General features: G+C 40.3%; 1 protein-coding gene across 4 annotated transcripts in view; it reads left to right on the forward strand.

Annotated features, from left to right (window-relative positions):
- The window catches only part of LSG1 (large 60S subunit nuclear export GTPase 1), a 27,359-nt gene extending 872 nt beyond the window's left edge, over window positions 1–26,487 (forward strand). The window contains exons 2-14 of one of the 4 annotated variants that reach the window (XM_006761993.2): window positions 522–648; window positions 3,062–3,182; window positions 3,360–3,446; window positions 4,078–4,164; window positions 8,081–8,141; window positions 9,259–9,435; window positions 12,908–13,321; window positions 15,909–16,010; window positions 16,163–16,306; window positions 18,159–18,282; window positions 20,796–20,875; window positions 22,440–22,613; window positions 26,005–26,487. In XM_006761993.2, coding sequence (XP_006762056.1) covers window positions 522–648; window positions 3,062–3,182; window positions 3,360–3,446; window positions 4,078–4,164; window positions 8,081–8,141; window positions 9,259–9,435; window positions 12,908–13,321; window positions 15,909–16,010; window positions 16,163–16,306; window positions 18,159–18,282; window positions 20,796–20,875; window positions 22,440–22,613; window positions 26,005–26,184 — 1,878 coding nt within the window. In that variant the 3' untranslated portion in view covers window positions 26,185–26,487. The remainder of the gene's footprint in view (window positions 1–521; window positions 649–3,061; window positions 3,183–3,359; window positions 3,447–4,077; window positions 4,165–8,080; window positions 8,142–9,258; window positions 9,436–12,907; window positions 13,322–15,908; window positions 16,011–16,162; window positions 16,307–18,158; window positions 18,283–20,795; window positions 20,876–22,439; window positions 22,614–26,004) is intronic. The other 3 variants (XM_015562806.1, XM_015562807.1, XM_015562808.1) reach the window with 3 other exon arrangements.
- The last annotated feature ends 826 nt before the right edge of the window (window positions 26,488–27,313 follow it).

Here is a 27,313-nt window from a genome sequence, read left to right on the forward strand (position 1 = left end):
CCTTCCGTTTCTTTTTATTTACTTTTTAAAAAATAGTGTTGTTATTGATTGCAGAGAGGAAGGGAGAGGGAGAAAGAGAGAGAAACATCAGTGATGAGAGAAAATCATTGATCTGCTGCCTCCTCCACGCCCCGACTGGGGATCGAGCTGCAATGCAACCCAGGCATATGCCCCCACCAGGAATCAAACCAGGACCTGCTGGGTTCATAGGTTTGACTCAACCACTGAGCCAAACTGGCCAGGCTAGGCAATTTATTTTTATCTATTGAAGCCTGTTTCCTCATCACAGACAATAAAGCTACATTAAAAGATTTTGAAAATGAAATGAAATTGTGAATGGAAAGTGCCTATCATGAGGTAAGAAAATGCTCATTTGAATGTTTAGCTATTATCAGTGTTGATGCTAAAGGTGCTGGTATCATGCTCAAGACCACAGAATATTAGTTCCTTGGGGGGTTAGAGTTTGTTTGGATGTCAAGAGCAGAAGAGAGTAACTGCATTTTACCCTGTTTTATTCATAGTTGCACACAAGTGAACTCAATGATGGCTATGACTGGGGTCGTCTTAATCTTCAGTCGGTGACTGAACAGAGCTCCCTTGATGACTTCCTTGCAACTGCAGAACTTGCAGGAACAGAGTTCGTAGCTGGTAAGTTGTTTATTGCTGAGTGCATATGACACTGGTCACATTTCCGTCTTTGCTGACTAGATATAAACAAATCTACCTGCAACTGTTTTTTCAGACCCTACTAAATTCATAAATGAGCTGTCTTTAATCCAAAGGCAGATATCCCAGCAGCATTGTGGGGTCCAGTTGTACTCAAGTTGTGAGCTACAGAATGTGCCACAGTTTGTTGTTGTTGTTTTGTGGGGGTTTTTATACCACAGTTTTAAAATTCAGCTCTGAAAAAACACTTCAAATTATACAGTATCATATTAAATTCAAGAAACTCAATCTTTCCTAGGGAAAAAAGCCAGTCAACATTATGGTGGACAGTACTAGTGTTTTCCAGAATGTTTTTTGATATCATTGTTAGAAGCACAATTCTAGGCCTGCTCTTGTTAACTTAGGCAACTTGTATAGTATTTGAAAGTATTTGTCAACACATTATAGTGAATTTTTCTGTGCATGTCATTTGTTTTAGTCATTTCTCTCCCTGGTTTTTTAATACGTGTTTCTGAGCACTTGGAAAAGTACATGTCACAGAGAGAGAATTATAAACTACTATCCCTGTTGCTCTTTTATTATTGTAAATGTTATTAAGTTGTTTGGCAAATTCGTTCATTTGTTCAGAATGCTTTGTTTAGTCTCAGCCTCTCTCAGGCATTGTACTGGCAACAGTGTTGAGTAAGGCAAGTTTTGGTTCTGTATATTTTATTTTAGGTGCTATGAAAGAAGCCTGTAGCAGATATGTGGGGTCATAAAAGATGGAGGTGCTGGCAATTGAGATAATCACCAGTGGCCAATAATCAATCATCCCTATGTGATGAAGCCTCCGTAAAAACCATTTAGAGATGTGGCACCTCAAGTGAAGTTGTGGGACAGAACCCTTCTATCTCTGGAGTCTGATAGAATATAATGGAATTGTAAGAAACCAATTGGTGTTTGGAGAATTGATTGTTGGTCTGCGAAAAACCCATATATTTGGATTCAAAAGTGGTGGTAGTAAACACAGTTCAGAGTCAGGTGCTGCATTGTTGTGTGATTACTTGCAGCAGCACTCATAGCAACACTGCTGAAATGAGAAGGAGAAAGAATAGTTGGCTTTACATAAGGGTGGAGATTTGGGAGTGGGTGCAGTGAAATAATGAATTTTGATGTTCAGTCAGAGTGGTCGAATGTATGTACCACATGGCTTTAGCCAACGAGGGAAAGAAGTTGGATGATGGACTGGAGAAAGAGGAAAGACTCGGGGGGCTAGAGGTATTTACAGTGGTTGGACATTGGGTGGGAGATCATCATTGGAAGGAGAAATTAAAAGAATTATTTTTTCAAAAAAATATTTTATTGATTTTTTACAGAGAGGAAGGGAGAGAGATAGAGAGTCAGAAACACTGATGAGAGAGAAACATCGATCAGCTGCCTCCTGCACATCTCCTATTGGGGATGTGCCCGCAACCCAGGTACATGCCCTTGGCCGGAATCGAACCTGGGACCTTTCAGTCCGCAGGCCGACGCTCTATCCACTGAGCCAAACCGGTTTTGGCAAAAGAATTATTAAATACGTAGCTCGAGGGGTGTGTGTTTTGACTGCTTGTGAATGGTGCTTGGATTTGACTGTACTTGGTTACTAGACTGTGCAGCCCAAGGTATTGGTGGTCTGAGGAGGGTAGCAGACTGCAGCCTTTGCTTAGAGTTCAGTAGGAATGTTGCTGAAGATGTCTCGTTATCTTTGAATAGGACCTTCCCTTGACATTTTGGTAAGAAGCTTAGCTGACTTCTAAGGAGACTAGGTGGCTGTGTGTGGTGAATTCGAGAGGCCTGGAGCAACTCCGGGGTGGCTGGAGGGAAATAGAGCCCTAGAACAGAGGTCTCTCTAATTCACACATGGACATGATATTTATTTGAATTTATGTATGGCACTAATCCTGGGTGTTCATCATACATACCTTATATACATTATAGTGTAATAGTTCACCCTTTCAACTGGAGTGAGACTGCTGAATCTTTGCTTCCCCATCCATTCCCATTGGCTTACAATTATTCTCCCTGTATCAGCGGTCAGCAACTGGTGGTCAGCGGACCACTGGTGGTCCGTGAGGTCCGAAAGGTTGGCGACCACTGCCTATATAAAATGAAGGGATTGGTTGTAGTAAATCTTCACAGTTTCTTCCCACTCTTAAAGCATTTATAATATGGAGTTTTATAAATAATAAAAACATTTTCCTTTTTTGTAGAAAACTTCATTTGGAAATTATGATTTATCCAAGGCTAGAGGAATCTAAATTTTAAAAGCTTAAATTCTGTTTCAGATGCTCATATTTTTAGTTTTGAAGTAATGACCAATATTCACTATTCGTATTGCCTTTTGAGTAACAGTTCTTTTCTGTTCTATAAACAGAGAAGCTTAATATTAAGTTTGTGCTTCCTGAGGCTAAAACTGGACTGCTGTCTTTTGAGGAGAGCCAGAGAATTAAAAAGCTCCATGAAGAAAACAAACAGTTCTTGTGTATACCAAGGAGGTGAGTTGAACAAGAATGTAGGGCATTATGAGGCACAACATGGCCACTGAGTGTAACATTTTTATATGTTCACTCTTTTTCTGCTCTCTATTCTCAGTCAGTTGCCATTATTAAATCCAAATCCCTATTTTATTTTGGTAACTCATATGGAGTTTTTCCCCCCTGTGATTGTTTCAGACCAAAGTGGAACAAGAAAACTAGCTCCGAAGAACTCAAACAGGCAGAAAAAGATAACTTTCTAGAATGGAGACGTCAGCTTGTCCGGTGAGTGTTAAGGTTATCTGAAGATTTGCCTTGGGTTCCACGTCAGGCATTTTGATGTGCTAGCATTGCTGTTTGCATTTAAAAACTTTTTTAGAAAACTGGTAGATTTCTTTTAAGTGCAAATTGCTGGCCACACATGAATCCTTGCACAAAGATGGCGAGTTGGTTAATAGTGAGTGGCTTACTCTGCTCCATTCCTGGCTGTTTCTCTCGTTTATACCCTTCTCCACCAGTAGACACCCTGGAGTTGATCACTGCTCTCGGGCATTCCTCCAGGAAGAAATGCCGTGGAGAACTGTCACTTTGTGTAATAGATAAACTTCCAGGGTTTAAATAGATTAAATATAAAACTTGAATTTGATTTTCTTATTGATTCATCAGAAAGTATCTATAATAATAAAAGCATAATATGCTAACTAGACTGAACAGCCCAACGACCTCCTGGACGAAGTCGCGGCTGTGAGGGCCAAGCCCCTTGCACGAATTTCGTGCATCAGGCCTCTAGTATAAAAACAATTTGACAGTTAATATTTGCGTACTTATTTTTTAATGCAATGAATTTCAGTGTTTATGTTACTCAAAACTTTCTATATAATCTGGCAAAGGTATAAACTTATCATTTTAAAGCCAGGCTAGAAGAGGAACAAAAGCTGATATTGACTCCATTTGAAAGAAATTTGGACTTTTGGCGCCAACTCTGGAGGGTGATTGAGCGAAGGTAAATGAGCATTTTGGGGAGAGGGGTACTGGCGTCATTGTTGTGGTGTTGTTAGATTTAGGTGTTAATACATGTTTATAGGCCCAGGGATGGAGGGGGGGCAGGATTAAGCTATACAAAGGGCTGTTGTTGAGAATTATTATAAAAACCGAAAGTATGATTCTGTTTTTTAAAATATATAATGTTTTTTGTTATTAGATGAACACAATAAGCTTGTGAGAATGGTGAGCATTTTCTGTAAGATGAGTTCTGAAGCAACTGTAGTTATTTCAGCCACTGTATATTGAATTTCTACTGGTAATACGGAAAATATGGGTGTGAAAAGGAATAGGTATCTGCCTGAAAGAGCCAGTATATTATGGGGGGGAGGCCAACCAAAGCACCAGGCAACAGAGCACACAACAGATGAATGAAATGCACTAGTCAGTGAGGGCAAACCTATGACATGTGTGTCAGAGGTGACACGTGAACTCATTTTTTTGGTTGATTTTTCCTTGTTAAATGGCATTTAAATATATAAAATAAATATCAAAAATATAAGACTTTGTTTTACTATGGCTGCAAATATCAAAAAATTTCTATATGTGACACAACACCAGAGTTAAGTTAGGGTTTTTCAAAATGCTGACACGCCAAGCTCAAAAGGTTCGCCATCACTGCACTAGGTCTAGGACGATGCAGTTCTGGTAAACTACAAAGCAGTATGATCCTACTATGTTGCAGATAGAAAGGTAGTGGGCCAAGTCATAGGCCAGGAAGGATCGGGTGGGGGGAATGATTGTTTTAATTGGAATTTGAAAAAAGAAAAATTTTAATAAATTAAGAATGGGATATTTTCAGTCTTTTTCATGTCTTGATTGTTAGAAATGAATGAATCAACTTTCTCCATTCTCACCTCTTTGATATAGTGCAGCTTTTTCAACCAGTGAGCTGCAAGAATTTTAAAACACGCAGTACCTGACTTTTTGGTCAGGGGCACTGACCTCTTTTCGCTTAGATAGTCAAAAAAATGACAGCATCCAACACAATAGCTGTCCTGTGTGAATGAATCAAAATTATACCCTTTTTTTGTTAGATTGTCAAAAATAATTATTTTTGGTGTGCCGCGGAATTTTAGTGATTAGTTTATATGTGTCATAAGATGAAAAAGATTGTTGGTATAGTTAAAAGGTTTTTGTTTTCCTCAAGGTTTCTGAATTACTTACAAGGACTCCATAAATGAAATTTATATTTGAAATGATGTTTTTTAACAAAAGGAACTTTCAGATTGTATTTTTTTTTTAAATACATAAAATGTACCCAGTAAGAACATTAGGAAACAGGATGCCTGGTTCTCGGAAAAGAATATTAGTGCATTTGCATTGTTATGTTAAAAAAAAAAAACACAACAGGAATTGGATTAAACTTGGAAGCCGGGTGGGGCGTAATTGCCTGGTTGAAGGGAACAGGGAATGACCTCAGAGCTCCCTGTTCAGATTAGCTTCAGTGCCTCGCCTCTCCCTGGCCTTGAGAGCTAGATCTCAAGCTTCTATCTCAGCTTGCTCTCTCGGGGCTCGGGGGCGGGCACAGGCTTGCCTCTTAGAGGTTTGACGTGTCTTAGTTGCTGTTCTTACTGTCTCTTCGTCCTGATGAGTTCCGGCCTTTCCTTGTTGTAGGTTTTGACAGGGAGCAAAAGTAACCATACGTGTTCTCCCGTGTTTAACAGGATGGCCCTTTACTCGCTTCTTATGCCCTAAATAAGCAGTCCGTTTCCCCAGCCTGAGTCTGTGCTTGTTGAAACTCTTAGTTAGCTTCAGTTGGATTACAGTGTTACTTGTGTATTGTTTTTATTATGTGATATTTCCCTCTTTATAAGAACATATTTCTACCTCCATGAATATAATGTGTTTTACATGGAGGTGTGGATCTGAGTTACATAGAAACATTACCAATAAAGTGACTACCGCCACATCTTTTAACAGGAAATACTTGCTAGCGTGTTCTGTACAACCAATGTCTCCTTCCATTAGGTAACAGGCAGCTAAGCCATCTGCCTCCTTAATTTCAAAAGTAGTTATCAGAAAAGATTTGATGTATGACATGTCATTGAAATGCAGGAAACTGCGAGGGCAGAACACTGCATTCCAGTAACATAGGCGCCTTCGTTGTATTGCGCAGACCCTTCCTGGTACATAGTTGGCACTTTTCTCTGCATCCTAATTCAGCACACGAAGCAAGCTGTCTTAAATGTGTCTTCTTCTCTTACTGGTGTTTCTAAGCAGATTACTTGTTCTTATTCTTTCTACATGTTTGGTAGATAGACATAAAGTTTGTGGACTTTGTAATTTTAGTTCATTAGGCTTTTTTGCAGTCATTCTTGCGTTTACTCTTAAATACAGTTTTTAAAGTGGTAGATATTACCGTAAAGAAGAAAATATTAGGGCCTGCTTAATTTGAGAATTTATAAACAATCTATCATAAATTAGCAAGTCTGTGAGTTCCTTTGAATCACAATTATGCTGGAAATTTAACTGTTCTGAAGGAATTGTACATTGATTGTCAAAAACCCTGCCCTCAGTGGTAACTGGGTTCCATGCATTTCCTTGGTGTTCGGCATAGTTGCGTAAGAGTTACCTCAGAAAAGGCTAACCAGATACGGATTTGGAGACTGCTGTAAGGGGGTAGGTGGTACATCTGCAACTTACTCCTTTCCAGTGGCAGTCACAACTGGCCCTTAAAAAACATCTTTTCTAGCCCTAACTGGTTGGCCTCAGTGGATAGAGTGTCGGCCTGTGGACTGAAGGGTCCCAGGTTCGATTCCGGTCAAGGGCATGTACCTTGGTTGCGGGCATATCCCCAGTAGGGGGTGTGCAGGAGGCAGTGATCGATGTTTCTCTCTCATCGATGTTTCTAGCTCTCTGTCCTTCCCCTTCCTCTATGTAAAAAATCAATAAAACATATATTTAAAAAAAAAATCTTTTCTAAACACAGAAGCTGAAGGAAGGGAGGATACTCCCATTAAAGTGAAATACTTGTGCTGCTTGCAATGCTGGGCTGCTATAGTCCCTACCACATTTTGAGGGGCTTGCTATCAACTGCAGTTTTCTTTTTTCAATCCTCACCTGAAGATTTTATTATTAGTATTATTAGTATTATTATTGATTTTGGAGAGAGAAGAAGGGGAAGGGAGGTGGAGAGACTTGATCAATTGCCTCCCATATTCACTCCAACTAGGGATTAAACTCGCAACCTAGGTATATGCCCTGACCAGGAATCGAACCCCAACCTTCCAGTGCACGGGATGATGCTTCAACCAACTGAGCCACCTGGCCAGGGCAGAAAGTTTTTTATACATCATCTATGTGGTTAAGAAATTGGATTTATCATTCTTGCTTCAGGATGGCAACTTAAGTTGATATTTTGCTGTTTTGGATTCTTGCCATCTAAACCCATTCTTGGAGTGGGTGGATGATTAAGTGCTAGATGTAGGCTTTGATAGGGTAGCTGTCAGCAGGTGATAAACATATTAGGGTTTTTTTGAGGCCTTAACACATTTTAGATTAAGTACTGAATATGTGGTGGACCTCACTATATCTCTCCAGGAGAAGTTACTAGAAGATACAGTTAAAATTTTAGCAATGAAATATCATCAGAGCTGTTAGTATAAGAGCAGGACAATATTATGATTATGAGCATGGCCCCTGGTCCATACTACCTTAGTTCCCATTCTGGTTCCATCAGTTGATAGCTGGCAACCTTGGACAAGTTACTTAATTCTAAGCTTTAGTTTCCTCATATATGAACGGGGAATAATTGTACCTTAAAAAGTTAAACATGTCAAATGCTTACTATATGGAAAATGTTTGCTTCTCTTACTATATGGTCAGCATTTCCTTTCACTTCACAATGATTGAAATATCTCACATTTGTTTTGCAGCGATATCGTGGTCCAGATAGTAGATGCTCGAAACCCACTCCTGTTTAGATGTGAGGATTTGGTAAGTAAAGTGTCATAAGATTCAAATCTAACAACCTTGGAGGAGCAGTGGGAGGACAGCATCACTGATAGAAATACTCTAGACAAGCGTTCTGTACTCTCCTCCAGCTTTGTTTAGTTAGGTAGGCCTTTCCTCCGAGGGTTAAAAGCTTTCGTAATGTGACGGTTGTGACAGATGTTTTCTCTTCGCAAACAGTTGTTTCTGTCTGCAGGAAGACACAAACACTGATGTGAACTTTCCAGCTTTTCGTTTAGAATCCACTTTGTTAATAGACATTTGCCAGTGTTTCTCATTTTTTGAGACACCAGTCAAAATAGCATTTTACTTACTTTGATATATTCCTGGTTATCTTACTTCTTATCCATCCCATTAAGTTTTCTCTTCTCACACTTTAGGTATTACCCCCTGTGGCGGTTTACAAATAAACTAAGTTTGTAAGCCACCACAGGGACTAATAAGGTATAATAATCACATGAAATAATGCAATATAGGCTTTGAATTAATAAAACACACATGAAGTTTTCCTACTGAGGACCATAGTAGTAATAGTACAGATTATTTTAAAATCCACTGGTAAATAGCATGAATCTTAACGGTGAAATTCCTAGGAAGTCAGCTTTTATACTTCTGGTATATTTCCTAATGCAGAACCAAACTTGGGAATTTATTTCAGTGACTTAGTCGTGGTTTTCTTTTAGAATTCAAAAATAATTTTTACAGTAAATATTGTTGGCTGTCATCACGAGGCTGCAAAATAGTCCCTGCTGCCAACAAATCTAGTTACGCAGTTGTTGTTGTTTTTAACTTGTTTAAACGGAACAGTTCAGCACTATTAAGGACAAAAGGACCTGTTTTACAACAGGGCGGGAAAGCATTTTTTACCCCTTCCAATTTCTTACGTTGAGAGTATTTCTTTATGTGACCTCACTTCTTTTCAAAGTTTACTGAGAGGGTCAGTAGAATGTGCCATGATTAAAAATATTTAAATTAGGAATGATATAAAAAAGGGCAGTGAAAACTTTTAGTTATAGGTGGGTTGCGGGGGGGTTCTTCAGTATAATTAGCCTAATTTTTACTTGTTGGAAGAAGCCTTTCTAATTATATTTGTCTTGCCTAGGAATGTTATGTGAAAGAAATAGATGACGATAAGGAGAATGTGATTCTGATAAATAAGGCAGACTTGTTGACTTCTGAGCAGCGGAGTGCCTGGGCCACATACTTTGAAAAAGAAAATGTGAAGGTGGTTTTCTGGTCAGCTTTGGCTGAAGCCATCCCACCAATTGGTGACTCTAAGGTAACCTGCGGGACTTTTCCAGGTTGGGTTTCAGGGAGATTAATGGAAATTTGGGGGGTTGGTTTGTTTATTTTTTCCCTAAGTGCTAAGATAGTAGGAGGACCTATAGCAGTGATGGCGAACCTTTTGAGCTCGGCGTGTCAGCATTTTGAAAAACCCTAACTTAACTCTGGTGCCGTGTCACATATAGAAATTTTTTGATATTTGCAGCCATAGTAAAACAAAGACTTATATTTTTGATATTTAAATGCCATTTAACAAAGAAAAATCAACCAAAAAAACGAGTTCGCGTGTCACCTCTGACAGGCGTGTCATAGGTTCGCCATCACTGACCTATAGAAAAATGGGTGACAAGGTGACGTCTCTGCCATCCTCTTGCAGTTTCTTCACCCCGGGAACACGACTTGCTTTATAGCCAGGTACAAACACTGAAAGAGAAGTTGGGGTGCTTCACTGGGCTGGAAAAAGTTTAGCTAAATTAGAAAGCAGGTCTAATGAAGCAAGTTTATTCTACATATACATATACATATATGGCTAAGTTGACTTGTGCATGCGCAATACATATAAAGCTCCTGCTGGTACGTATGTTTCGCTCTGTCATTATCAACCTGAATTTGGTTGACACTTCTATTATAGAGAAAGGGTGAATGGTGATATTAAAATATTTCCTTTCCATGTGCACGAATTTGTGCACAGGGCCACTAGTTTTAAAGAATAGCCTTAGCAGACATCATACTACCTTTACATGTGGAAAAAGTTTTCATTTTGTTTTTACCTTAACTTAGGATATTACTATTCCTTTCAAATATTAGTGATTTGGGGTGAAGGTAGAGTTCATTTTGGTTGTGCAGTTTGCTTTTCTCTTCTTCCAGCTTTAAATCTTGTGCATATTTCATGTGTTTGTCCTTTTATATATTCTTTCCACTCACTGGTAACATTGTTAAATAGATTAGGACCAATAGGGACCAAGCATAGAGCTCTGTAACTTTTGGTGTACTTATGAGCACTCAATGCAAATGTCGCTGTGACAGCATTGTTGTTAATAAAAACTAACCCTTAGAAAATTTATTCTCTGCCAGGTACCACTGTTCTAAGCACTATGTATTTTATTCTTTTCAACAATAAGTGTAAGTGCCTGTTGGCCTCGGGCAGTCTGGCTTCATAGTTTGTCCTCTTAACCATCATTCCTGTTGTTTCAATAATTGTCTTGCTGGAGTCTTTGAATAGCCTGGCCGGTGGCTCAGAGGTTGAGTGTCGACCTATGAACTAGGGAGGTCATAGTTTGATTTTGGATCAGGGCTCATGCCCGGGTTGGGGCAACCAATCAATGATTCTCTCTCAACATTGATGTTTCTATCTTTCGCTCCCTCTCCCTTCTTCTCTGAAACCAATAAAAATATACAGTGGGGCCTTGACTTACAAGTTTAATTCATTCCGTGATGGAGCTCGTAACTCAAATTACTCGTATGTCAAATCAATTTGACAAATCAATTTGGTGGGCTGATATTGTGGCGTTCACTGTGACGTTCGCTGCGCCAACTAGCGGTTGGGTATCTGAAGCTGGCTTGTAACCTGAATTTTAGCTCGCAACTCAAAGCAAAAAATTGGCCGAGAGATGGCTCGTATCTCGAAAAACTCGTTAGTAGGGACGTTCGTAAGTCAAGGCCCCACTGTATTTTAAATATTTATATCACCGTATTGGATAGCCCTGATGCACCAACCCAATAACCCTGTCAAAAATGGAAAAAGGATTAATTTCTGCACCTGTGATATTCCCTAAACAGTCAACCAAGTAGGAGATTTCAAAGGGAAATGGAGTTTGTAGGCATGGTCTTTTCTCAGGGATCCCCTGTTGCTGAATGTCTCTTTAGGGCTCACCAGCTAACTGTGGAATTGTTTCCATATCAGATTTTGGGTTAATAGGGTGTGTTTTGTGGAAGATACTTGTTTTTCCTTTTTAAAAGTTAGGCTCCATTTACTACTTCTAAGTCTTCTGAAATCTGTTTTTCATGATTTCCTAAAACAAAATGCCAGCTACCGTGTTGTTATATATGGAATCACATCTGTCAATTGACTGTCAAACATGGAATCATTAAAAGTAGTTTGATATTCACTGTTTTCTCATCTATTTGAAGTTTGGTTCTTCTTCTATAGTTATTTGACCCCTTCTTATTTAAAAAAAATATATAACATTTTTTTTTGAGTTGAGTACCTTGGTTTTCTCTTAATCATCTGTTAAATTGCACTGCATTCCCCCAAAGATTGACTTTTCCCTTCTTTTTATTTTTCTGACCTCCCTGAGCTCACCTTAGAACACTTCTTATTATTTTATTTATTTTTTAAGAGAGAGAGAGAGAGGAAGGGAGAGGGATAGAGAAATAGAAATAGCAATGAGAGAGAAAAACATCATCAATCGGATGCCTCCTGCACACCCCCCATTGGGAATTGCACCCCCAACCCCGGGCGTATGCCCAGACCGGGAATTGAATCGCAACCTCCTGGTTCCTGGGTCAATACAACCACTGAGCCACACCAGCTGGGCTGCCTCTTTCATATTTTAAAATTATTCAGAAAAGCACACAGTGACGTCTTTACATTGATCATTTATCATATCCAATTCCATGTTTCTGTTTGAGTTGCCAGGCATTATCATGAAATCATACCTATTTTCCCTCACATTTTGTTTACATCGCTTTCCTAAAATCTAAGATAACGTTTTTAACTGAGTTCATAATGTCCTTACCTGTGATAGTTACTCATGCTAACACAATAGATGATTTGAAAATGATGCAAGGTTTATTTACATCACTTCTAAATTCAAACTATTTTATCCTTGTTACAAATTAGTAACACTGTAAATTGCCTTGTTTCTGCTTTGTTATCAGTAGGAATTCAGAAGAATTAATACACCCATGAATAGTACATGATTTTATTTTTCTCCAAAGGAAATCTTTAATTGGTGAATAATTTCCATATACAGAGTTGAGTTTTGTTGCTCCTACATTTTCCACAGGGAACTATCTCCAAAAGGTTTTGATTTACTAATGGCAATTATAAAAGAATAGCAGTTTCTTTAAACACTCAAACTACTGTCTTTAAAAATGTAAAATGAAACTCAAATTACAAACTAAACCCTTCTTCCTTTGTGTAGAGAAGAAAATGTTTTATTGTTAATGAAAAATGCTTTGTTTTCTTCTGCAGTCCATTGCAAAATAATGTATGGCCTAAACCCGTGCTTTCTTTAAAGATTTATCTGTTACAAAAGTAACACATATTACTGTACAAAGTTCAAATCATACAGAAAGGTATAAAGGGAAGGCCCACTGCTCCTCCCCTCAGCCAAGGGCACCTTTTCTGGTCCCCTTCATAATTTGTCCTGTGTTCATCGTAGATAACCAACTCGAGTATTTTCACTAGAGCGAAAAAGTGCAGTTATAGTTTTGAACTTTTGTGTTTTCTCTTATTACATCAGGAACAAGCAGATGCAGATGCTGAAGAAGCCAACAGAACTGACTCTGAAAACTCCAGCTGTGATGAGGCTGAAATTCCACAAGGTGAGACTCGACATCTAGAGAGGGATCCTCTCTCACTTAGTGAAGTTGTCGCTAGTGATGGAGACGACAGTGAGTATGAGGACTGTCAGGAGGAGGAGGAGGAGGACTGGCAGACCTGTTCGGAAGAGGACAGCAACCCTGACGAAGAAGCCTGTGGCCAGGACTGGCAGGAAAGCTGTTTTGTGGATGACAAGGCTCAGGGCAGGAAAACCCCGCAGAAGAGGCAAACGCGCAATTTCAGCCACCTGGTATCAAAGCAGGAGCTACTGGAGATCTTTAAGCAGCTGCACACTGGGAAGAAGGTGAAAGATCAGCACCTTACTGTTGGACTGGTAAGATGAAATGTGTCATAAATTTGTTACCACCTGAGGGTCTTTAATTCTTCATTCTTGGTAGCTGCACTGGAACCCCAGAGACCAATCAGGCGTCATAGGGAATGCCCCACTGCCATCGTGGGAGTGGGCAGTGTGACAGGCAAAGCCCAACTCAAAACAGTGCATTTTCTCAAGGCTTATATTGGTTATGGCCCTGTTCATATTAGTCTTCACTTTTTCCAGTTCAGCACTGCCTATCATGTGACTTACCAAGAGGTACTAGACTGAGGTTGTCTTTGGACCTCTAGACTGCTGTTCTTACATTTAGGTAAGATGGGCTTTTTAGGTAAGGTAGGCTTTTGGCAACTTCCTGTGATCCTTGACAACTTATACTCTAAGTGTTTCAGAAGTGTGTTTGGGAGAATCCCAGCATCTTGGGGACAGGGAAAATATGATAAATGCTTTAGTTGCATAAACATTGCAAATAAGGGAAAGGAGATTGCATTGCTAACTCCATATACCCTAAATTCCAGATAGCTATGAAAAGTGCCCACACCTGAAGAGGGTACAGCCTGGTTCCAGTTGACTGCATCTTTTAGCTAAGGAAATGTACAATGTTAGAGAGGGCATTTATTTTAAAGATCTTCCATCCAGGAGAACGAAATACTAGTGGAGGAAAGTAAATTTTCCACATGGCCGGAACCAGTTTGGCTCAGTGGATAGAGCGTCGGCCTGCGGACTGAAGGGTCCCAGGTTCGATTCCGGTCAAGGGCATGTACCTGGGTTGCGGACACATCCCCAGTGGGAGATGTGCAGGAGGCAGCTGATCGATGTTTCTCTCTCATCAATGTTTCTAACTCTCTATCTCTCTCCTTTCCTCTCTGTAAAAAATCAATAAAATATATTTAAAAAAAAAAAAATTTCCACATGTACCAGAAAACGAACTTCCCTCATGTTTATGAAAATGTGAAGCAGCCTCCCTCCTGTAGAAATCCTAAAATAGGTTAATTTACTCATTCTGCAAACATTTATTGATCACCTACTACATGCCACGCATCCTGCTAGGCCCTAGCCATGTACAGATAGTGTAGACAAGGCAGACACAGTCCCACCCTCCTAGATGTTGTAATCCAAGTAGAGAGGGGGACGTTTAATGCCCTATAGGAGTATATATCATGAGGGAACCTGATTGGGCGGGGGGAGGATGACAGCAACAAAAGTCCTCTCCCCTCACCCCAACAAATAGCACTTAAGCATATAATAATATATCAGGTGATCAAGATATAAATACAAAACAGAAGGATATTGAAATTAATAAGCAGTTACCTGAAATCTTTTAAGAGGTTTATCTTAAAGTATGATGTAAGGTTTTGACAAGGGCATCCAGACAGGCAAAAGGGAAATGTTCAAGCAGAGCAGGAGGAATGGGAAAGTGTGTTCATTGCGTGGCATGTGATCGAGTGTGGTTGAAGTTTGAAGAGTGGTGAGAGTTCAGACTGGAATGGTAGAAGTGTGTCCATTTTAAGTCTTGTAATATAGGTGAAAGTTTGGGATTTTATATTCAGTGAGATTGGTATTTTCTAACCTTCCAGGCATGTTAATGGAGGATTTTTGGAACCATGTAAAAGAGTGGATTGGATTTGGAGGTCTGGGAGAAAGCCTGAGAAAAGGCATAGAACAAGGGTGGCATAATTTATATGATCCTGCTTGATCTGAGGCAACATGACATTTCCAATTTATTGATAGTTGGGGAGAGACAGAGGTGAAAGAATGGATAGTGTTTCACCCAGAACCCAAGAGTAATTGAAGAGTTTTAGTAGCTTGATAACCCACCTCAGCTCATTGTGTCATTTGACATTTTCGGCCAGCAAGACAGAAACTTGTTAATGTTATTAAAAATAATCGGCCCGGCTGGTGTGGCTCAGTGGTTGAGTGTCAACCTATGAACCAGGAGATAGAGGTTCGATTCCCAGTCAGGGCATATGCCTGGGTTGCAGGCTCAATAATTGTATGTTGTGATAATGAAATTGTCTGTGATGCTCAGCTTCACCCAATGAGAGATCCAATGGGAACTGAAATGCCTGTAGATGGGAAGAGGGAGGGGAAGAGCTGGGAACAAGGTGGTAAGTTTTACTGGAGCATCTGCTGTGATAGCAAAACTTATAAAAATAAAATGTACTGCCCTGGCTGGTTTGGCTCAGTGAATAGAGTGTCGGCCTCTAGACTGAAGGGTTCCGTGTTCAATTCCAGCCAAGGGCACATGCCTGGGTTGCGGGCTCAATTCTCAATGGGTAGCGTTCAGGAGGCAGCCAATCAATGATTCTCATCATTGATGCTTCTATCTCTCTGTCCCTCTCCCTTCCTCTCTCAAATCAATAAAAGTACATTTTAAAAATAAATAAAATGTACTATTCATCACTGGAGATGAATGTGAACAAATACCCATACCACAGGTGGGAAAATGTCTGACAACAAACAACGTATATTTCAAATAACCTTCGGAAGCAACCAGACTCATGCTAGTGTTGCCACTATTTATATCATATCTTTGGATCTTTGATAGGTGTGTTGTTTGACTATTCAGTAACTTCTGAGTCTCTTCTAGGTGGGCTACCCAAATGTTGGTAAGAGTTCAACAATCAACACTATCATGGGCAACAAGAAAGTATCTGTGTCTGCCACACCTGGTCACACCAAGCATTTTCAGGTATTTATTGCTACAGCATTGGCCTCTATGTTTCCTACTCAGCCAGTTCCTCCATCTGGGTATTTTCTGAAGTTCTGTGTCACTCGTGTGCTGCTCTTCCTCCCCTTCCTCCTCTGTATGCCCAGCATAAAATCCTCTTACTCGTCTTTCAGACTCTCTTTGTGGAGCCTGGCCTCTGCTTATGTGACTGCCCAGGCCTGGTGATGCCATCCTTTGTCTCTACCAAGGCTGAGATGACTTGCAACGGAATCCTCCCAATTGACCAGATGAGAGATCATGTTCCACCTATATCACTAATATCCTTTCTGCTTAGTAAAGACCCTGGTTGCTATGTGTGAATTGCGGCTTCAAGTTTATTTTGGACATTGTCTTGCATTGATGTATTCAGGACTGATAATCTGAGAATGAAAAATATAAAATATTACTAGTGCTCTGCCCAAGTTTATATAGTGAAAGAGCATCAGGACTTCAGAATTGGAACCCCACGTCCTGGTTGCAGCAGGGTAACCTGGTATAAATGGAGGATCCCAACCTGGGACCTCAGCCTCCAATTGCAAAGCTGCTGGAATCCTGACACTGCCATTTAACTACTTGAGTGACCTTGGAAAACTTGCCCAACCTTCCAGAGTCTTTTCTTTTACGGGTAATAGCTGCCTCCCAGTCACTGAGAATTTAATCATTACAGCTAACATTTACCGAATGCTATGTACTTTCCTAAACACTTGCCAAGTCATACCTCATTTAATTTTCAAGACAACCCTTGAGGTGGATACTGTATGATTTCTTCTTCTTATTTTTTTTTTCCAGAGAGGAAGTGAGAGCGGGAGAGAGAAACGTCAATGATGAGAGAGAATCATTGATCAGCTGCCTCCTGCACGCCTCCCACTGGGGATCCAGCCCACAACCAGGCATCTATCCTGACCAGGAATCAAACTGTGACCTCCTGGTACGTAGGCCGATGCTCAACCACTGAGCCATGCTGGCTAGGCCCTGCATGGTTCTTGACAAGACTTTTAATGACTGCACTTAAGACCACAGCTTTTTGTTTACCCCAATTTATTCTCTCTTTCTATAAGAAATAAGTACAAATTTATTTACCATGATAAAAAAAAATATAATACATTTCTAAAATGAGTACAGTTGTCCAAAAGAACGCATAAAATACAGCATAGGGCAGTGATGGCAAACCTATGACACGCGTGTCAGAGGCGACACGCGAACTCATTTGTTTGGTTGATTTTTCTTTGTTAAATGGCATTTAAATACATAAAATAAATATCAAAAATATAAGTCTTTGCTTTACTATGGTTGCAAATATCAAAAAATTTCTATATGTAACATGGCACCAGAGTTAAGTTAGGGTTTTTCAAAATGCTGACACGCCGAGCTCAAAAGGTTCACCATCACTGGCATAGGGAATATAGTCAATAATATTGCAATAACTAGGTATGGTGCCTGGTGGGTACTGCAATTATTGAGGGGAGCACTTTGCAAAGTATATGATTGTCTAACCACTATGCTGTACACCTGAAACTCATACGAAATAATATTGAAAGTAAACTGTAATAGAAAAATAAGGAAAAAAAGAGAGAATGTACTAAATCTTTTATAGCAACCTGGATGAATCTCAGAAAATGTATTGCAAGCCAGATTAGGTTGGGTTCTGTGGAGGATGCTGGCATGAGTCTGATGTGGATCCTGCCCTTTCAGGATTCGTTCTGTCGGGGCTATGTGGCATGAACATAAGTAACCGTGGTACAAGATAGAAAGTCGTAAGTGGGTTAAGAAAAATCTATGGGAGAAAAAAAAAATTCTCCTTACATGGTCATAAGAATTAGAAACAGACTCTCTCTGCTTTATGTTCGAATTGGGATTATCTCACAAATTGATTGTTGGTTTAGGTAAAAATTTGTCAACTTTAAGATGTATTTCAGAGATTTTAATAATTATTTAAAAGGATTCATTGGTGCATAAGGCTTTGTTTAAAAGGGAAAAAAATTTTAATTAATGAATAACTACTCCTCTTTTGGAGAGGTGAAAAGGTTTTTGCCGTAGAAGTGCTGACATACCATGTTCTTACAAGCATGTGCCAGACGCTAGGGGGAAGAAGGGGACAGTTCAAGGGAATGGTTTCCTTGACAAGCTTACGTTTGCCAGAATATTCCAAGACATGTTTTAGAAGCTACCTATGGCATTAACATCATAAAGCCTAGAGAGGATGAAGATCCCCAGCGGCCTCCAACATCAGAAGAACTGCTGACAGCTTACGGATGTGAGTTGTGGTTTGTATTAAAACATGAACAAAAAATAAAGTTAATGAGAGAAATAGTCCTCTGCAAAGATACAAATTCAGAATTTTTCCTTAGCATTTGTCATGTCCTCTTCCAGAGTTGATGTTTTTGTTTTCTCTGTTGGCCTTGCCTGTGAAGTGGCCTCCAGGTATCTGGTTGGATGGTGGCTTCAGGGTCCAGCGTAGCTGAGGAGAGCAGAGCGCCACCTGAGTGCTCTTTTACTTCAGTGTGTGAAGTGCTTTCTAAAGGTTAGAGAAGGAGATGCTTTGTATTCTTTGTCTCTTTCCCATCACCTCAGAAACCGCTCCCTGGGGAGATGGGTCCTTCATACTCGCCTGGTCTCCGGCCCTTTCCATGTAGAGGCTGCGATGTGGCAGTGTTCAGAGCCCCCACGGGGAGCACAGGGCCTGTCGGCAGTTACCACTCGCTTCTGAAGGAAAGGCCCACGGGACATGCACCGCTTTGATGATACCCAAGTGTAGGCACTAGTTCTGATCTGAGGCTAGGTTGGCTTTTTCTGGAGACTTCTCCCAAAACGGAAGAAAATGAATGTGCTTATCAGAGCAGGAAAAGAGAGTAATGAGGGGAAAGTCAGAAGGGAAAGCCCTTAGAGTGGGACAGAGCAGCGAGGATAGGGAATAGGGACACAAAGCCTCTTCCTTCCCCTTCCATCAACCCCCATAAGCCTCATTCCACATTAAAATGAGTCCACACTCGCCCACCTCCATGTTTTACCTCAATTTCATGTGGGAGTTACTTTAGCCTATCATTTCTCTAGTTGGTTGTAATTTATTTACCTTAAATACAAACTTTAAAGGTTGTCTGGGGGAACCTGTGTCTACTTAAAGGGGTAGCAATGTTAGAAGCATTTCTGTGCATGTGTGACCTGCCTTTAAAAGAATTGTCACCAGCCTGGGAAGGAGTTCAGTTCATTTTATTTCCTGGCAGACAAAGGTGATTTGATAGTGACAATGCTTAAGTCAGACCTTGAACCTACCAAAGTTGAGAGACTTTTTTTTCTTTAATATATTTTTTATTCATTTCAGAGAGGAAGGAAGAGGGAGAGAGAGAAACATCAATAATGAGAGAGAATCATTGATCGGCTGCCTCCTGCACGCCCCACAGTGGGGATTGAGCTACAACCTGGGCATGTGCCCTTGACTGGAATCGAACCCTGGACCCTTCAGTCCGCAGGCCGACGGTCTACCATTGAGCCAAACCAGCTAGGGCTAAGATGAAAGACTTTAACAAGGATGGATACTAAGCACTTGGGTTAAGACTGGTATAGTCACAAATCACAGAACTAGAAGAGACCTTAAAGATCACCCCACCTCTTGCTCCCCTTTTTTAACAAGTAATCTAAAATCAAAGCATGAACTAACTTGCCCAAGGTGGTGTCTGGTCAGTGGCACAGCCTGGATGAGAACCCGTTTTTCCTGATCTTTCCAGGACACTGAGCAAGTTAGAGAAAGGAAAACACCTTTTTGTAGGCAGGGATGACCACACATGTACAGTTTCTAAGGTCACCATCTGCAGGTCCATAAAGAATAGTCTCCGGCAGTTACTTTTAAAAGATGTTGCTAAATAATTCTTGATGTAATTTATTTCTTTAAATAAAAGTGAAATTGAGCATATGTTTGTTAACCATTTATGTTTCTTTTGGAAATCACCTTGTTTCTATGCATTATTTGTTTTTATCTTGATTTGTAGGAGTTCTTTGTTACATGTGCCACAAATGTTTTCCCAATGTGTATGGTTTCTTTTACATAGAAATATTTTTAATAGACTGGATTGTTGTTGTTGTTTTCTTTTTGGCATTTTACTTTGGGGAAGACCATTTCTATCCCAAAAGGATAAAACTGTTTTCCTCTAATATCTTTTCTTATTTAAAACCTTTCGATTTTTAATCTGCCTGAATCTGCTTTTTTGTGTGAGGTGAACTCTAGGATTCTAACTATTCTAAACAGAAAGAGCCAGCACACAGTTAGTATGTGAGGGAGCTGAGTTTTGAACCCACCCTGGCTGCCAACGCCTATATTCTTATCCGCTGTGCTCTGCTCCTCCCTTCTAATTGAGTTAGTAGTAAAAGGATCTTCGCTGTCTCTCTGGGAAACTGGAAAAAGTGTGGGGATATACATAAGAAAACTTGCTCTATTGCTTTTGGTTTTGCTAATAATGACAATATAGCATTCTATAAGTAGCCTCCTTGAATGTTTAAAATCAAGAAATGAAAGAAGTGGAGTAGAAAGAAGTTGTATTGTGTCACAGTGTGGTGCTAGGATATCAGATAAACCCATATGGTTTATTCTCCTGGGTTATCAAATGTTTTTATCATGTGAACCAAAATATTTTCTACAATGGTTATTGACTTTTTCAAAGTAGAGAGTATGGATGCTAGTGCATTAAGGGAAAGGTCTAAGTTATCACCACACTTGTTTTGTTGTGATGTTCTGTCTTCTAACTTGGGTTTTGCAAAATTCCTTTCTCCTCACAGATATGCGAGGATTCATGACAGCACACGGGCAGCCAGACCAGCCTCGGTCTGCACGCTACATCCTGAAGGATTATGTCAATGTAAGGGAACCCTGCTTCTTGTTGCTCTTGAATAAACAGGTCTTTCTCTACGGTATGACTTTAGAAAATGGCTACCTGTTAAGTTATAAAGGAAATATTTTCTCATTGAGATTGTTTTATAACTAGATTTATAGTTTTGATCCGGGAGAGCTAGCATCATATAAAGCAATAAAATAGACTGACAACCTAACAGGAAGGAGACGAAGGTCTCTGAACACCTGGTTTTTCCACTCCTATAACACAGTCTTCCCTGTAATATAGTGTTTATATGTCTTTCTCCTTACATTTATCTAGTAACAACAATAATAGCTAACATTTATTCAAAGTTAAACCCTGCTGGGAATACTTTCAAATGTTTTACGTTTATTATCTCACTAAAAATGCATAACAAGTCTGTGAGGTTATTATTTCCATATTATAAATGAGGGCATGCTAAGTTTTGGATTTTCTTCATCAATGGAGGAGGAACTAATAGTACCTATCTCATGAGATTATTATGGAAAATAAAAGTGAGCAGGCATATTCTCTTGCCTTCAATTCAGGGAGAAAGTAGTTAATGGAATATTTATATGGATAAATTATTTGTTTACAATTTATAAAACTGGAGGATGGGAAGGTGCATTAAAAATAATAGGTTTTCGAGTGTTTATGATGGAAGAGGGAACTCCGCACCCAGTGAACAACTGCAATCAGCCCAGGATCCCGTTAGTACAGTCACTGTCCAGTTGTGTCCTAGTTTTCGCTTTGGAAAATATTCATCGTAAGTCATACAAGTGTACTGAAAAGTGCATACTTTGATAGATATGCAAGTGAAGTAAAAAGGAGCACAGAGCCAAAACCGGTTTGGCTCAGTGGATAGAGCGTCGGCCTGCGGACTGAAAGGTCCCAGGTTCGATTCCAGTCAAGGGCATGTACCTTGGTTGCAGGCACATCCCCGGTGCGGGGTGTGCGGGGGGCAGCTGATCGATGTTTCTTTCTCATTGATGTCTCTGACTCTCTGCCCCTCTCCCTTCCTCTCTGTGAAAAACCAATAAAAATATATAAAAAAAAAAAAGGAGCACAGAGTCCTAGCTGGTTTGGCTCAGTGGATAGACCATCGGCCCGTGGACTGAAGTGTCCTGGGTTCTATTCTATTCAAGGGCAGATACCTTGATTACAGGCTCAATCCCAGACCCTGGTTGGAGCACATGCAGGAGGCAATGTTTCTTTCCCTCCCTCCCTCCTTTTCTCCCACCTTTTCTCCCTCCTTCCTTCCCTCCCTCCCTCCCTTTCCACCTAAAAAACAATAATAAGAAATGAAAAAACTATCCTCTGATGAGGATTTTTTTTAAAAAGGAGCAGAGAAGATTTTATTCTTGTCTGGGGGCTATGGCAGGAGGCTAGGCCTCTAGAACACCACGGATCATCATCAGTTTATTAGGACTCTTCCGTTGCAGGTAACCAAAACTCAGCTTAGCTAATTTAATCAAAAGCGGAAAGCTCCATCAGAGTGTGCCTGGTTGAGATGCCTTGTCTGACAGATGGCATTTGTGATGCTCTGATACCATTCATACTGTCTTTATAGGGTAAACTCCTGTACTGTCATCCTCCTCCGGGGAGAGATCCCCTGACCTTTCAGTATCAACACCAGCGACTACTGGAGAACAAATGGAATGGTGGTGAAATGAAAATACAGCCAGGTCGGAATAAAAAAGCAAAACAGATTGAAAATGTTGTTGACAAAACTTTTTTCCATCAAGTAAGTTTTAAAGCTTTTCTTAATTTCTCATCCAACACGTTTTGTATAACAGCTTTGTTGGCATACAATGTACACATCATAAAATTCACCCTTTTAAAATATACAATTCAGTAGTTTATATTATATTCACAGAGTTGCACAACCTTAACCACTATCTAATTTTAGAACGTTTTTATCACTCCAAAAAGAAACTCCATACCCATTAATAGTCACTCCAAATTCCCCTTTCCCATTAGGCCCTGCCCACCACTAATTTACTTTCTCTATAGATTTGCCTATTCTGGACATTTTGTGTAAATGGATTCATACACTATGCATTCTTTGTGATGGGTATCTTTAACTTGGCATAGTGACTTCAAGGTTCATCCATGAATCAGTATTTTATTCCTTTTTATTGCCAAATAATATTTCATTGAAAGGATAGACCACATTTTGTTTGTTCGTTTATCAGTTGATGGACATCTGGGTTGTTTCCATTTTTTGTCTATTACGAATAATGCTGCTGTGAACATTCATGGGCAAGTTTTGTGTGGACATATATTTACTGTTCTCTTGGGTATGTTTTTAGGAGTGGGATTGCTGGGTCATATGGTAACTCCACATTAACTTCCCAAAGTGGCTGCACCATATTACATTCTCACCAGCATGTATGAGAGTTCCAATTTCTCCACATCCTTGCCAGTATTTATTTTCTTTTTTATATTAGCCATCCTGCTGTGTGTGAATTGGTACCTCATGATTTTGATTTGTACTTCCCTAATGACTAGTTGTATGAGCATCTTTTCATGTGCTCATTGGCATACATATATATATCTTCTCTGGAGGATTCTCTATTGTTGAGTTGTAAGAGTTCTTTGTATAGTCTGGATATGAACCTTTATCCTACTTATTGGGGCCCAGTGCACAAATTCGTGCACCTTGAAAGGAACTATGTGCCACGAGGCTGCAGTGAGCACAGCAGTGGGTCTCAGCCCATCCTCCGCGCCCATACCCAGCCCCTCCTGCTGCGGCCCCCGGTCTCCTGTCGGTGGGTCTCGGCCCATCCTCGGCGCTCGTACCCAGCCCCTCCCGCTGCGGCCCCCGGTCCCCTGTCTGCTGGCAGCCCCGCTGCTGTTCCCATGAGCTGACAGCGCTGGCCCTGCTTGCACCTGCTGATGGCACAGAGTGATTGGGGCCGGCGCCAGCAGTGGGTGTGAGCAGCAGCTGCCGCTTGCACCTGCTGATGGCGGGACCGCGGCACATGGGAGCAAAACATTTTCTGTAATCACCAGAGGCTTGTCTCAACAGCGACCAGCACCCCGCCTTGGTCTGGTGGCCCCACTCCCCTGCTCCACATCCCACCATGGCCAACACCCGCCATGTTCCACGCTCTGCCGCCTGCTGCCAACACCTGGCATGTTCTGTACGCACCCCCTGGTGGTCAGCGCACATCATATCGACTGGTTGTTCAGTTGTTCCGTCATTCGGTCTATTTGCATATTAGGGTTTTATACATATAGAATATATATAGATCTGCAAATTTTTCTCCCATTTAGTAGATTGTCTTTTCTCTAAACCAACATATTTTAATCACAAGTTTATATCACAGGTACAATTTTTAAAATTTAAAAAAGTTTTTCAGTTATAGTTGACATACATAATACGTTAATTTTAGGTATGCAGCATAGTGATTAGACATTTATATAACTTAAAAGTGGCCACCCGATAAGTCTAGTATCATTCACAAGTACATTGTATATTACATTTTAAAGAGCAAATTTATGTGCAGAACATTTAAATCATATAATTGTACCTAGTATATATTAATGTTTTTGTATCTACTATTCCCCCCCCAAAAAAAATGGGGTGCAGGGGTCATGTGTATGCAGAGGATGATTTTTTCTGTATTTGTGTGGTACCTTATTTGTGCCCCACACCGTGATCATGGTGAGGCACACCAAGCAGGTATATTATTCCCACTTTACTATTAAGGACATTGAGGCTTAAGGAGGCTAAGTGAACTACCTAAGGACACTTGTTTGAAATGGCAAAGCTGGACTAGAACTTTGGTTGTTGTGGCTCCTAGTTTGAATTATTTCCAAGTCTACCAGTGTTTAGAAGAAAAGTTACCAATATGCAGGAAGATTAGAAGTTCTTTCCTGAGCCTATTACTGTTATATAGGACATTTAAATTAAAGTTTTAAGTTTTACAAAAAGTTTCTAAAGGTCATGAATAAGAAAGCTGAACACTTACAGTTTAGTTATAATATAATTAGGTATCTAAGTTTTAGCTTCTAGAGTAATGTACTATTCTAAGATCATGAAATCCTGCTTTATACTTGCAAATTATATTGGATTGAATTTTTTTCTAAGTAAACCTAAATTTTTTGTTGTTGTTGTGCCCATCAGTAGATGAATGGATTAGAAAACTGTGGTACATCTACATGATGGAATACTATGCTGCTATAAAAAAGAAGGACCTCTTACCATTTGCAACAGCACGGATGGACCTGGAGAGTATTATGCTAAGTGAAAAAAGCCAGTTGGAGAAAGATAAATATCACATGATCTCACTCATTTGTGGAATATAATGAACAATGTAAACTGATGAACGAAAATAGAGCCAAAGATATAGAAGCATCAAATAGACCATCCAACCTAAGAGGGAAGGCAGGGGAGGGGTGGTGTAAGAGATCAACTAAAGGACTTGTATGTGTGCCTATAAGCATAACCCATGGACACAGACACTAGGGGGGATGAGGGCATGTACTGAGGGGTGTGAGTGGCCAGGGAAGGTGGAAGGAGATATGTAATACTATATGTAATACTTTAAACAATGAAGAATTTTTTTTAGAAAAAGAAAGAAATATGGATGCTGGATTATAAGAGTCTTGTAGTAAGTGGCCCAGAGAAAGCTAATCAGCACCTCGGTTAGAGCAGTGGGGGATAGCTGGAGAGGAGGGGATAGACAGACAAAATTCTAAAGATGGGAGCAGAACTTAGTGGCCAGCTGAGTGCATATGGTAGATGAGGAAGACAAAGAGAGTGTCCTGTCTTGGCAGCCTGGCGGGTTCTTTATACCTCTCACTGAAATAAAGAATGGAGAATCCACTTCTAACTCAGTTTAGATTGAGGCAGGTTGAATTTCGATATCAGGATAGAGATTTCCAGGAAGAAGCTAGTATGATTCTAGCTCTAGATGATATTTGAAGCGATGGAACTAAGGAAAGTTGAGGGGTGGGTGGGAATGAACTGAAGACAGAATGCTGAAAGCTTATCATTTAAGTAACAGGGAGCAAGTACCAGTGAGAGATGGAAGTCCCACTATCTTGGAGTTTCCATAAATAACACTATACATATCCTCTAAAGGAGACTGCTGATATCCTGAATACGATTTCCTCTTATTTGCTAGGAAAATGTGAGAGCTTTGACCAAAGGAGTCCAGGCTGTGATGGGCTACAAGCCTGGGAGTGGCCTGGTGACTGCAGCTACGGTGAGCTCTGAGAGCGGGGCTGGGAAGCCCTGGAAAAAACATGGCAACAGAAATAAAAAAGAGAAAAGTCGTCGACTCTATAAGCACCTGGATACATGAACACAACCGAAGTGGCATCTGCATTGCATCTGGAAAAGAACAGAAGCTGCTCCTGACCTGTGGTGCTACAGGATGGACCTGCTCTGTGGCCCACAGCCACACCCAGCAGTCACTAGCAAGACCCAGGGCTCCTTGGAGCACCAGCTCTAAGGTAGTCATCTCGGAGCCCCAGAACCTCCTATGGGAGGCTGAATTAAGATGGGGGAAAGAACGATGATTATTTGTGTAAATATACACAAATGTATACTAATTTGTAAGTTGGGAAATTTTTGAAAAGATATTAAAATTAAATTGCCACTAACATTTTATTGGTTTATGTAGATACACTGCTATTTGGACATTCCACATTCTTTAGAAACAATTTTAATTTGTACAAACCTGACTGGGATTTTAGATGGATTCTTTTGAGTGAATTATTTAGATTATTCTCAACTTCACATGCCCCTGATATGGCAGAAGGCATATCAGATCTTGGAATTGAGTGTGGGAGGGTCTGGCGTATAGTTTTTAAAGGCCCGTGGAAAGCAGAACCGACTATTGAAAATCACCATCATATAAGCCACGACTACAGAGTGGAGCATTGAGAAAACAGGTCATTGGCTGGTTTTTATTTTAGGCATAGGAATCCTTGTGTCCTCAATACTTGTGCCTATCAAGGGCAATTTACCTTATTTAAAGTCACAATCGTTCTAATACATTTATAACACTGGCTGTTACAGCCTCTGACTTTTTTACTTTTGTCTCCCTTTTTTCTTTCTTTCTCTGAGCCTCATTCCCTTAACTCAGATCATTACCATAAAATGGACATTCCCATGTACACAATTTTGTAAAATATATCAAAAGACCTACAGCCAAACCGGTTTGGCTTAGTGGATAGAGCGTCGGCCTGGGGACTGAAGGGTCCCAGGTTCGATTCCGGTCAGGGCCATGTACCTTGGTTGCGGGCACATCCCCAGTGGGAGGTGTGCAGGAGGCAGCTGGTCGATGTTTCTCTCTCATCAATGTTTCTAACTCTCTATCCCTCTCCCAACATTAAGATATATTTCAAAAGAGAGAGAGAGAGAGAGAGAGAGAGAGAGAGAGAGAGAGAGAGAGAGAGAGAGAGAGGAGAGAGAGAGAAGAGAGTGTG

This window comes from Myotis davidii, unplaced genomic scaffold (genome assembly GCF_000327345.1).
Source record: "Myotis davidii unplaced genomic scaffold, ASM32734v1 scaffold557, whole genome shotgun sequence".
Taxonomy (NCBI): domain Eukaryota; kingdom Metazoa; phylum Chordata; class Mammalia; order Chiroptera; family Vespertilionidae; genus Myotis; species Myotis davidii.